A 12,506-nucleotide genomic window follows, 5' to 3' on the forward strand; every position below is an offset into this window, starting at 1 on the left:
CTCCATATCCCACCCCCTCCCCCGATAGCTTTCCCATTCTCTATCCCTCTGGGAGCATGGACCCAGGGTCATTGTGGGTTGCAGAAGGTAGAAGGTCTGGCTTCTGTAATTGCTTCCCCGCTGAACATGGGCGTTGACTGGTCGGTCATGGACCTGTATTCTACCCAACCACCCACCCACCCACCCCAGAGTCTTTTACGTTGGTGCGATATGCCAAAAAAGTTCTATTTTAAAACACTATTTGGAAGTGATAATACTGTTTCATAAAGACTGTCTAAAAGTACTGTGTCAATGCCATCTATAAGGTAGCCTTAATTAAAGAAACTCAGTATGATGGCCATTCTGTGTATTTCACTTTTTTTTCCTTTTTCTTTCTTTTTTTTTTTTTTAAAGCCTGGAGACGACATAGTTCTTATGGCACAAACTCTAGAGAAGTTGTTTAGGCAAAAACTATCCCAGATGCCACAAGAGGAACAAGTTGTGGGTGGTAAAGAAAGAATAAAGAAAGGTAAGCCAGATACGGTTTATATTCTTTTTCTTATGTGTGTGGTGTGTGTGTGTATATATACATAATGTAATAAATACGTATGAATATTTTGAACACTTATGTGTTGGTTAGAACTAAATAATACATGTTAAAAAGAGATAAACATACAATATTCCTTCTGTATCCTATTCTATTGGTTTATAAAATGTCCATTTAAACAGCCTGCAGAGATTTTTGTTTTAACTTGTGAGTTATTTATTCATTGTTGGTTAAAATTCTTACTGTACTTTTAGTTTATAAAAAGATTAATCTCAGTCTTAGTCCCAGTGCTCTATTAGCTAGAATAGTACTCTGGCTTCTCTCTTTTAGTCAGGGTTATTTATATCTTCATGTTAATAATTATATCTTCATGTTAATAATTTCTATTCCTATTGTGTTCACGTGATGTCTATAAGAGTATTTGCTCTTTCTTGAGATGCTTTTACTTCTTGGTATACACACGTGTGAAATTACTTCCTGTTCTACAACTATTTTAGTCTTCTTTTCTGTTCAATTTCTAAATATCACCCCCCCCCCCCGCACTTGATATTAGATAGTCTAAAGTCTACTTGTATGCTGTTAATCTCCAATTTTGTAGTTCTAGTTTCCTGAGTATTCAGTTCTTTTTTGTTTGTTTGTTTTTATTATTTTTTATTCTCTTTACTTATTGGATAGAGACAGCCAGATTGAGAGGGTAGGGAATGACAGAGAGGGAGAGAGACAGAGAGACATCTATAACACTGCTTAACTATTCACAAAGCATTCCCCTTGCAGGTGGGACCAGGGGCTTGAACCCAGGTGCTTGCACATTGTAACATTTGTGCTTAACCAAGTGCCCCACAGCCCAGCCCTTGAGTATTCAGTTCTTTAAAATACCAAGTACTAACATACGTGTCTTACATATGTTCATAGTTAAAATTTATTTATTTTTATCTCTATGAAAAAGACACCATGATTTACTTTACTCATCACTTTTCCCTTTTTTATTTAATTTATTTATCATTTTAATAGAAACAGAGAAATCAAGAGGGAAGAGGTAGAGGGAGAGAGACAAACACCTGCAGTACTGCTTCACTGCTCCTGAACCTTCACTTCAGCAGCTGGGAACCGGGCATTTGAACCCAGGTCCTTGCACGTTGTGACATGGGAACTCAACTAGGTGTGCCACTATCATGCCCCACATACTAATCTTTTTTTTTCCATTCATTAATAGATTATTGCATAATGTTAGAAAACAAAAAATAAGTAATCAATTTTATTATAAGCAATGCTACATGCTAGGAAAGAAAGATAGTGATGCATATTATAAGTAGAGAGCTATCTAGAGATATTAATAACAAAAAAACTTTTAAAATATATCTAAGTCCAAAATTCAAAAAGTAATAGTTGATTATCTGAATCTGTTGGATTATAATAATAGTATGAAGTTATCTGAATCTATTTGTCTCCTAAATTTTAATTTGAATTCAGAAATGGAGGAATGCTGATCCTATCTTAGTATATTTAAATTTATTTAGTTTTTGGGAATCTCTTTTAAGAAAATTTATTAAATAAAGAAGATAAGTTTGCTTAAAAAAAAACAGTCCTATAAAGGAGTGAAAAAGAAACACCAGATTTGAATTTTAATAGATCACTTTGCTATTTTTATAATAGATTAATGATAAATCATTAGAAAGAAGGCTATTATTAAAATAATCCTGTTAAGAATTGATGGTATTTTGTACCAGGATGATTGCCATTTGATTCAATCATTTATAATGATTGAATTCTAGATATGAAGATAGAGCCAAATAGGTTTGTAATGGACTAGATTTTAGGCTTGGGAGAAAGTAAAATAAAAGATGTTCCACATACTAACATGATGCTAACCGGACTTTCCTGAGCAGAAGACCCCAACAATGTGTCCTGGAGCCCTGCTTTCCCAGAACCCTGCCCCACTAGGGAAAGAGAAAGATAGGCTGGGAGTATAGATCAGCCTGCCAATGCCCATGTTCAGCAGGGAAGCAATTAACAGAAGCCAGACCTTCCACCTTCTGTACCCCATAATGACTGTGGGTCCATACTCCCAGAGGGATAAAGAATAGGAAAGTTATCAAGGGAGGTGATGGGATATAGAGTTCCTGTGGTGGGAATTGTGTGGAGTTGTACCCCTCTTATCCTATTTTTTTGTCAGTGTTTCCTTTTTATAAATTGAAAATAATAATAATAGTGAAGTCCTTGTGTATTTATGTAGAACATTCTGATTGTCTTACATGGTAATATAGTGTATCTACAGTTTTCTCAAATTTTTGGTAAATAGTTGTGGGAAGGTTTTTTGGGGAAAAGGAAGTGCTTATATTGTATTGTATTATGTTATATTGTATTGCTTATAAAGCAATGCTGAATAAATTAAAATATTAATAAAATATTGTAATTTAATATTTTACTCAAATATTGTCTCTGGCACTTCAACAGGTACTCAGCAGAATTTGACTGCTTCTTCTGTTAAAGAAAAACAATCTGTTAAAGCTCCAGAAAGAATATTCAAGCAGCAAGTGATTTCATCTGCATTTCCTGAAACATCTACTTCTCCATTAAACATGACACAAGGTGTTCCTCTCATTTCTGCTTCACAAACATCAACCCAAGTAAGTAAACCAAATTTTAAATAATTCCAGTGTACATTTGCCACTGTAATGCCTTTTTAGTTTGGTTGTCACTGGTATTTCACCATTCAAAGTCTACTTTTCAGCATCCTCTACTTTTCAGTCACTGCCCCAGGCTGACTTTTTCAGGTAGATAGAAAGATACCAGAGTATGAAAACTTCTTTTGCTGTGGTGGGGATTGGGCTCACCTAAGTTGTGTAGGACCTGATAAAAAAGGCATACTACCCAGATAAATCTCTCTCTCTCTTTTTTTTTTAATGATAGTAAGATTGATCTTCAACATATAATCTTTCTGTTATACCAAATTAAGTGAAGCTCCTGACTACATATTTTAAACAGAGATTAGGATGCAAACCGAATCTTAAAGATATATTAGGTAGAATTAGTGGCCCGGGAGGTGGCGCAGTGGATAAAGCACTGGATTCTCAACCATGAAGTCCCAGGTTCAATCTTCGGCAGCACATGTACCAGTGATGTCTGGTCCTTTCTCTCCTCCACTTCTCCTATCTTTCTCAGGAATAAATAAATAAACTGTAAAAAACAAAAAAGACATATTAAGTAGAATTTGAGCTGATTTATATTGCTCATGAGAGAAATTAATCTCTACTAATATTTAATTTAATTCATGGAAAATTTGGTATCAGTAATCTTTATAGAAACTGCTAAAGTTAATAATCAAAAGGTAGTTTGAAAATGCTTCTAAATATCACTTCAATAATGTTTTGTTTACCAGAGAATTGCTCAGCTTTGGCTTATAGTGATACAGGGGATTGAACCTGAGCATCAGGCATGACAATCTCTTTGTATAATTATTATGCTATCTCCTCCACCTTGTAGTTTATTACTGTTTAATTATTTTGTTTTAGGTTACAAGGGGTGTGAAAAGGAAAGCAGATACAACTACTCCTACAACTTCAGTAGGTACAGAGAATAGTGAATCTTCCCCAACATTTACAGAAAAAAAATCAGTGAAAATGCCAACTATAAAAGAAAAGGCTGTTTTGCCAGATTCTCAGCAACAATATAAAGATGTAAAGAATGCTGAAGAAAGTGAACAATTACGACACTGTAATGAAATTCTTAATGAAATGCTAGCAAAGAAGCATTTGTCCTATGCATGGCCCTTTTATAATCCAGTTGATGCTGATTCTTTGGGACTCCATAACTACTATGACATTGTAAAAAAACCAATGGATCTTGGAACTATCAAGGTAAATGTTTAGTAGGAGAACTATCTTGGTACGGGCACAGGGAATAAAGTGTTAGGCTTTCAAGAAGAAGGTCTACAGTTCCATCCTGGTATCACATGTGCCTGAGTGGTGCTCTGATTCTCTCTCTCCTTTTCTCTATGGTTAATAATTAAATAACTTTAAGATGTAGGAGGAACCTCTTTTCTAATTGTAAGAGTAGTTTTGTCATTGTAGAGAAATTTAATTCCAAGTGCCAGATGATAGCTCACTGGGTAGGGAGCTTGCTCTGGCACCATCTGTGAGGGCCATGGTATCAGGGGAAGTGCTATAGTGCTGTGGCTTCTTTCTCTCTGAAATTAAAAAAATAATAATAAAAGAATCTAGAATACGAAACAAAGTTCAAAATTAACAGCAGTTATGCTATCTAAAATAAATGATTGGGATATTTTGTTTGTTTTATTTTTTAACCAGAGCACTATTCAGCTCTGGCTTATGGTGGTGCGGGGGATTGAACCTGGGACTTTGGAGCCTCAGGCATGAGAGTCAATTTGCATAACCATTATGCTGTCTACCCTCCACAATTGGGATATTTTAACATGAATCTTTTATTACCCATTAAAATACATTCATAATTCTTTAGCACAAAAGCTGAGTTATAGTACGTATTATATCTGCTACATTTGCACTTGCATTTTTTAAAAGATATTTTAATAAGAAGCTACAGAGAGGGAGGGAGGGAGGAAGAAAGAGGAAAGGAGCAAAGGAAGTCAAAGAATTGCTTAGCTCTGGCTTATGGTGGTGCTGGGACTGAACTGACTTTTGAACCTCAAATATGAAACCATCATGCTATCTCCCCAGCCCTCTACTCCCTCTTTCTACATGTGTATTGAATATTTTTAATAAACATGTAATTATAATGCATACTTTTTGTAAGTCACTTATGTAGTCTGAAATAATCTATTTTTTTAAATTATTTACTTACTATTGAGTGATAGAACAGAGAGAAAAAGAGAGGACCGACCAGATCATCAGTGTGGTTCATGTGATGTTGGAGATTGAAGTCAAGACCTCCTTCTTAAGAGTCTCAACACTTTATCTGCCACCCGCCAGACTGCACCCCACTCTTATTTTTGATCCTTGATTTTATAATGGTCTATAAATTTATAGGGGCATGGTTCCACACTGCACTCACCAAAAAAGTTCTGTTATCCCACCCCACCGTTAGTCACTATAGTTCTCAGAAAGTCTTTAGAAAAATTTGATCATTTTTTATTTACAAGTTTATGTGTTTCAACCCCCCTTATATTCCACATATTAACAAATCCATCTAAGTAGTTGTCTTTCACCTCCTTGCTTACTTTGCTAAACGTAAGTATTTCCTGTTCCATTCATTTTGTCCTCAAGTAACCACTATCTTTGTTAATTGCAGAGTAGTATTCCATTGAATGTATACGCCATGACTCCTTTATCCAGTCTTCTGTTGAGGGCTAGGGTCTTCTACTGGATTAGTAGCTTCTTTATTGCTGACTAGAAGCCTTAATTGTGTATATTAATCTTTGTGTACCCACTAAAACAGCTGTAGATTATTCAGTATCTCAAGTTTTCCTCCTAAGGGATTGGTCACTCATTGCACCACCTACTGTTTATTATTGTCTAGAAGTTTGGTTATCTTTTAAATGTTTTATTTTTTATGTATATTAAGTTTGTTAGCATGACACGGCATGTTATGTTTACTCTGATTTCTTATATTCTGCTCTCAGTTCTATTTTATCCATACATTCTTTAGTGACTCTTCCGTGAGCATTTTACACATAATAAATCCTTAATTCTTGTATGTCTGAAAGTATCTCTTATTTCTTGTATCCCTAAATGACTCTAATTAACTATGGAATTTAGTAAGACAGTTATTTTATTTCAACATTAAAACTTATTTTCAGGCGTCAATTTTTTCTGGTAAGTCTACTGTCCCTTTCATTTCTCCTTTCTCTCTCTCTCCTTTCCCAGAGCACTGTTCAGCCCTGGGTTAGGATAATACTGGAGGAGGGGGTGTTGAACCTGGGAGCTCTGAGCCTAGGCAGAAAGTAATTTATATAGCCAATATGCAGTCTCCCTCAACCCACCTTATCATTTCTCTTAAAGTTGGTTGGACTTTTCTTTTCTCTAGTTGTACATTTCTTTTCTCCGTTATGTGTTTTGGCTTATTTGCTATATATTAGAAGTCCCAATGTATGTGGGTTTTATTTGTGTTCTGTATTAGTGTAAGTGCTTATTTTACCGTAGCTTTAATTACTATTGTTTTATAGAACATTTGAAGGTAGATAACAGAATGCCTCCATTTTCTTTCTTTCCCCTCAGAAGAGAAAAATAGATTAAGCAATTTGTGGTCTTTACTGTTTCCACACAAGTTGTAGAATTATTTGTTCAGTTTCCTTGAAGAATACCATTGAGATTTTGATAGGAATCACATAGATCTATATATTGCTTTAGGTAAAGTAGCCATTGAACAATATTCTTCAGATCTATGAACACAAGTATTACATTCTTTTGTTGTTTGTATCTCCCCCCTCCCTTTGGAACATCACTGCTCCAGACTGACTTTTTTTGGTTGGAAAGAGGAGAGATAACATAGTTCCTCAGCATCACTACTGCAGTAGTATTCCCATGTAGTGTACCTAGGGCTTAAACATGTCTCTCTAGTGGCAAAGCAAACATTCTCCTCAATGAACTATTTTAAGGATCACATTCTTTATTTCAATATTGCCTTATAGTTTTCATTGTGAAGGTCTTTCACCTTCTGTTAGTTTTACTCCAGAGTATTTGACCTTTCATCACATACTGTAAATGAGATTCCTTTTTTGAGTTACCATCCTCCAATTCATTCCATATATATAGAAATGCACAGGGATTCTATCTATTGATTTATGTATTCTGCTACTTTACTGAATTTGTTGATTGATTACTAATAGCTTTTTGGTGAAGTACTTCAGGTTTTCTGTATATATTATCATGTCTACATATAGCAATAGCTTGACTTCTCTTCCCATTTTGATTCATTTTATGTATTTTTTTCTTGCCTGATTAGTCTGGTTAGAACCTCCATGACTTTGAGAGTGGGCATCCTAGCCTTATTCAAGATTTTAGGGTAAAATTTTGCAGTTTGTAACCATTGAGTTTGATTCTAACTGTGACGTGTGACATTTTTAAGTTGAGGCTTGTTCCTTTTATTCCTGATTTGCTAAGTGTTTTTATTATCAGTTGATCTTGATTCTTATCCAATACAACACTATTGAAATGATAGGTATTTTACTTTGTTTTTGTCAGTGTGCTGTGTTACCTTTGTGTGTTGAACAAACATTTCTAATTCCTTGGAGGTGAATCCACATGCATATGATGGATTGTTCTCTTCATGTGTTGCTGGATTCAGTTTGTCTATTTGTTGAGAATATTTGCATCAGTGTTCATCAGGGATATTGGAGTGTGTGCACATGTGCCAACTTTCAGGTTTTTTTTTTTAATTAACCAATATTTTAATCTGGTTGGTTAATTCCTTGAAAAATGTGTAGAGCATCCCAGAGGGTGCTATAGTGGATAAAGTGTTAGACTCAAAAACATGAGATTCCAAGTTCAGTCTCTGGCATCATATGTGTCAGAGTGATGTTCTTGTGTGTTCTCTCTCCCTCCCCCCACTCTCTCACTAATAAGTAATAATATTTAAACAATGAAAATATTGTAGAATTCACGAATGAGGGTATCTGGACTTGGGCTTTTGTTCTTGGTGAGACTTCTGATAACTGATCTAGTTTCTGTCATAGTTATTGGCCTGTTCAGATTATCTACTTCCTCTGGGGTCAGACTTGGAAGTTAGTGTGACTCTAGAAATGGATCCATTTCATCTAAGTTTTTCAACTTCTTTGCATAAAGATGTTCATAATCTTACTTATTTAACCAGAGCACTGCTTAGCTTTGGCTTATGGTAGTGTTAGAGACTGAACCTGAGATATCAGAGGCTGAGACATGAGAATTTCTTTGCATAACCATTATGCTATCTTTCCTACTTGCCATAATCTTTTTTTTTAATTTTTATTTTTTATTGTTGTTATTGATGTCATTGTTTTTGGATAGGACAGAGAAATGGAGAGAGTAGGAGAAGACAGAGAGGGGGAGAGAAAGACAGACACCTGCAGACCTGCTTCACCACTTGTGAAGCGACTCCCCTGCAGGTGGGGTTGCTATAATCTTTTATGACCTTTTGTATTACTTCCTCATCAGTTATATTTTCTATGGGAGTTGCAATCCTTACATCCCATAGTTGGAAAGTTATAGGCACTAGATTGTGTTAGGTTTAGGGCACTGGGGCTTTGACTCAGCTATTCTTAACAGTTGCCAGATTAAAGTTTCTATCTAGTATTTCCCTTCCTAATTACTGACTAATCACAATAGTGATTTGTTACCACTAGTGCGGATGTCTCGGTCCTCACCACCTGAATACTGAGCTTTTGTGGAAGCTTTCTTGAGATTCAAATCTGATCCTCTGTGGGGGTTTCTATGAGTATGGTGTTATACACAGAAATAGTCTATTTTTAAGATTTTCTATTTAAAATATATAATAATTATTATCATTATTATTTAATTGGATAGGGCAGAGAAGCTGTGAGGGGAAGGGAGAGAAAACTGACACCTACATCGATGCTTCACCACTCATGAAGCTTCCCCCCCTGTCAGGTGAGGACCAAGGGTTTGAACCTAGGTCCTTGCACATGGTAATGTGTGCTCAACCAAGTGTGCCATCACCTGGTTAAGCACACTTGCCATTACACTTCCTTCTTAAATTGAAAGAAGACTATATTTGCCAATCACATGGAATAAATGTATTATTTTGCCCCCCCCCAAAAAAAAAAATAAGTAAAAGTGGCGTCACTTTGTCTTGACAGCTCCTTACTGGCTACTCTATCACAGTTTATGTGCACTTAAAATGTAAGCCATGTTTCTCTTCATTTGTTTAACTGGAGGAATTTTATCTAGATCTTTCTTTTTTTATTTTTTTCCCCAAACAATCAGTAACGTCCATTAAGTGAAACTATACAGCTAATGTTTAGAATTTAGAGCAGTGGCATAAAAGCTTTTTTGTAGATCTTTCATTTAGCTATTCACTTGAGATTTCTCTCTCTCTCTCTCTTTTTTGCCTTCAAGGTTATCGCTGGGGCTCAGTGCACTACAAATCTACTGCTCCTGGCAGTGATTTTTTTTTTCATTTTTTTTTTTTGGGGGGATACAACAGAGAGAAATTGAAAGTGGTGAGGGAAGAGAGGGAGAGAGAGAGAGAAAGATAGACACCTGAAGACCTGTTTTACCGCTTGTGAAGCATCCCTCCTGTGGGTGGGGAGCCGGGGACTCAAACCTGGATTCTTGCACAGGTCCTTGCATTGAGTACTGTGTGTGTGTTTAAATGGGTACACCATTGCCTAGCTCCCCCACTAAAATTTCTTACTGTGAAATTTGCCTATCTAAAATTATCCAAAAACATTTTCCTGCTTTTGTGATATTATTCCTCCTTTTTCTTCCAATTGAAATACTGTTTTCCCCTTTCCATCAGAGCAGGGGACCATGAGTATATGATTATACAATTCCAGGTTTACTTTTTTTTTTTTTTTGGTGGAGGGCAAGAAAGGGAGAGAGAAAATAAGAAGGAAAGATAGATAACCACAGCACTCCATCACTTGTGATGTTTCCCCTATACAGATGGCCCCATGTGGGTGGCAGGGGCTCAGACACTGGTCCTTATACATAGTAAGTGTAAACTATACTGGGTGAGCCATCTCCCAGTTTAATATGGATAGTAAGTGTCTGTCTGAGATATTTGTATTCCTCCATAGGTTTGAATTTATTTCATAATATATACTTTTAGTATAGGTGACCAGATAATTGTTGAACTTTGTTGTTTGTGAATCCTGTAAATTTTCCTTAATTTAGGGAAAGATGGACAACCAAGAATATAAAGATGCATGTGAATTTGCTGCAGATGTTAGATTAATGTTCATGAACTGCTACAAATACAATTCTCCAGATCATGAAATAGTGGCAATGGCAAGAATGCTCCAAGTGAGTTGCTACTTGTACTCTAAAAGCATACTTTCATTTTAGAAAAATTATTTTAAAAGGAAGGCTTTTCTAATATTTTTCAGAAATTTTGACCTTTTGATAGAGACAGAGAGAAATTGAGAGGGAAAGGGGAGATGGAACGAGATAGCTGCACTGCTCTAGACATTCTGCTTAGGAGGGGACTGGGGACTTGAACCTGGGTCCTTGCGCTCTGTAATGTGTGTGCTCTATCAGGTGTGCCACCATGTAGCTTCTATTTTCTTTTAAATTTGATTATTTTATTTGATAGTACAAAGAGAAAATTTTAGGTGAAAACATGAGCTTCAAGTTTCTTCTGGTAAGTATTTTGCAAATTTCTCAAAATATGATACTGAAATGTACATTTTATTTTATTTTATTTTGTTTTGTTTTATTTTTCCTCCACAGTTATTGCTGGGGCTCGGTGCCTGCACCATGAATCCATTGCTCCTGGAGACCATTTTTTCCCATTTTGTTGCCCTTGTTGTTTTATCATTGTTGTGGTTATTATTGTTGTTTTTGCTGTCGTTGGACAGGACACAGAGAAATTGAGAGAGGAGGGGAGAAAGACACCTGCAGACCTGCTTCACCGCTTGTGAGGCGACTCCCCTGCAGGTGGGGTGCCAGGGGCTCTAACCAGGATCCTTACTCAGGTCCTTGTGCTTTGCGCCATGTGCACTTAACCCGCTGCACTACCGCCCGACTCCCCTTAATTTTTTTTTTTATTGTCACCAGGGTTATGGTTGGGGTTTAGTGCCTACACTACAAATCCACAGCTCCCAGCGAGCAATATTTTTTCCTCATAAAGCTCCCTCGCATGTGTGGAATGGGCTTGAACCCGGGTCCTTGCACATGGCAATGTATGTGTCCTCTCAACCAGATACATCACCACCTGTGCCCCCTGAAATTTACTTTATATTGAAAGACTATAGCCTACTTTTAAAAAAAATAACATTTTGGGGGGTCGGGTGGTAGCGCAGCTGGTTAAGCGCATGTGGTGCAAAGCACAAGGACCGGCGTAAGGATCCTGGTTTGAGCCTCCAGCTCCCCACCTGCAGGGGAGTCGCTTCACAGGTGGTGAAGCAGGTCTGCAGGTGTCTTGTCTTTCTCTCCCCCTCTCTTTCTTCCCCTCCTCTCTCCATTTCTCTCTGTCTTATCCAACAACCTGTACGACATCAACAACAGCAATAATAACCACAAGGCTGCAACAAGGGCAACAAAATGGGGAAAAAATGGCCTCCAGGAGCAGTGGGTTCATGGTGCAGGTACTGAGCCCCAGCAATAACCCTGGAGGCAATAATAATAATAATAACATTTTTATTTATTTTGGATAGAGACAGACAAATTGAGAAAAAAGGAGTGGGGTAGTGAGGGAGAAAAACACACTAGGAGCACTTGTGAAGCATCTACCCCAAAAGAGTGGACCAAGGTCCTTGCACATTGTAGCACATGCACATAGTCTACCAGGGGTGCCACTGTCTGGCCCCTGATGTTGCTGTTTTGCATCAGAAAATCTGAAGTCTAATTTTCTATTTTAGGATGTTTTTGAAGTGAATTTTGCAAAGATGCCAGATGAGCCTGTTGAAAGTATGCCTGTATGCCACACCAAAAAAGATAACAGAACAAAACTTGATAGAGAAAGCAGTAGTGGACCATCATCTGAAGATAATTCTTCTGGTGATTCTGAAGATGAACGAGTTCAACATCTTGCCAAGCTTCAGGAACAGGTAGTTGGTTATATTGATTATATATATTCTGTAAGTTTCTCCTCATCTATTATAAAGTTCTTTCTAAAAAAATAAATAAGGTTCTTTCTATATTAAAAGCTATTATACAACACCTAATAACTCTTGCTTTATTTACTTACTAGTAGAATTGTAATGTTTAAATATTTGCCATAAAGAAACCGTATGTTTAAATTTCCTGTTAATTTGTATTTATTTTTTTTTAATTTATTTCTTTATTGGGGAATTAATGTTTTATATTCAACAGTAAAAACAATAGTTTGTACATGGATAACATTCCCC

The 12,506-nt window shown here is 36.5% G+C and overlaps 1 protein-coding gene across 1 annotated transcript in view; it reads left to right on the forward strand.

The window, feature by feature from the left end:
* Positions 1–12,506, forward strand: part of BRDT (bromodomain testis associated) — a 55,184-nt gene that overhangs the window by 11,509 nt on the left and 31,169 nt on the right. The window contains exons 4-8 of the mRNA XM_007524676.2: positions 394–508; positions 2,981–3,153; positions 4,039–4,383; positions 10,333–10,461; positions 12,018–12,206. Coding sequence (XP_007524738.2) covers positions 394–508; positions 2,981–3,153; positions 4,039–4,383; positions 10,333–10,461; positions 12,018–12,206 — 951 coding nt within the window. The remainder of the gene's footprint in view (positions 1–393; positions 509–2,980; positions 3,154–4,038; positions 4,384–10,332; positions 10,462–12,017; positions 12,207–12,506) is intronic.

Source organism: Erinaceus europaeus, chromosome 11, assembly GCF_950295315.1.
Source record: "Erinaceus europaeus chromosome 11, mEriEur2.1, whole genome shotgun sequence".
Classification (NCBI taxonomy): Eukaryota; Metazoa; Chordata; class Mammalia; order Eulipotyphla; family Erinaceidae; genus Erinaceus; species Erinaceus europaeus.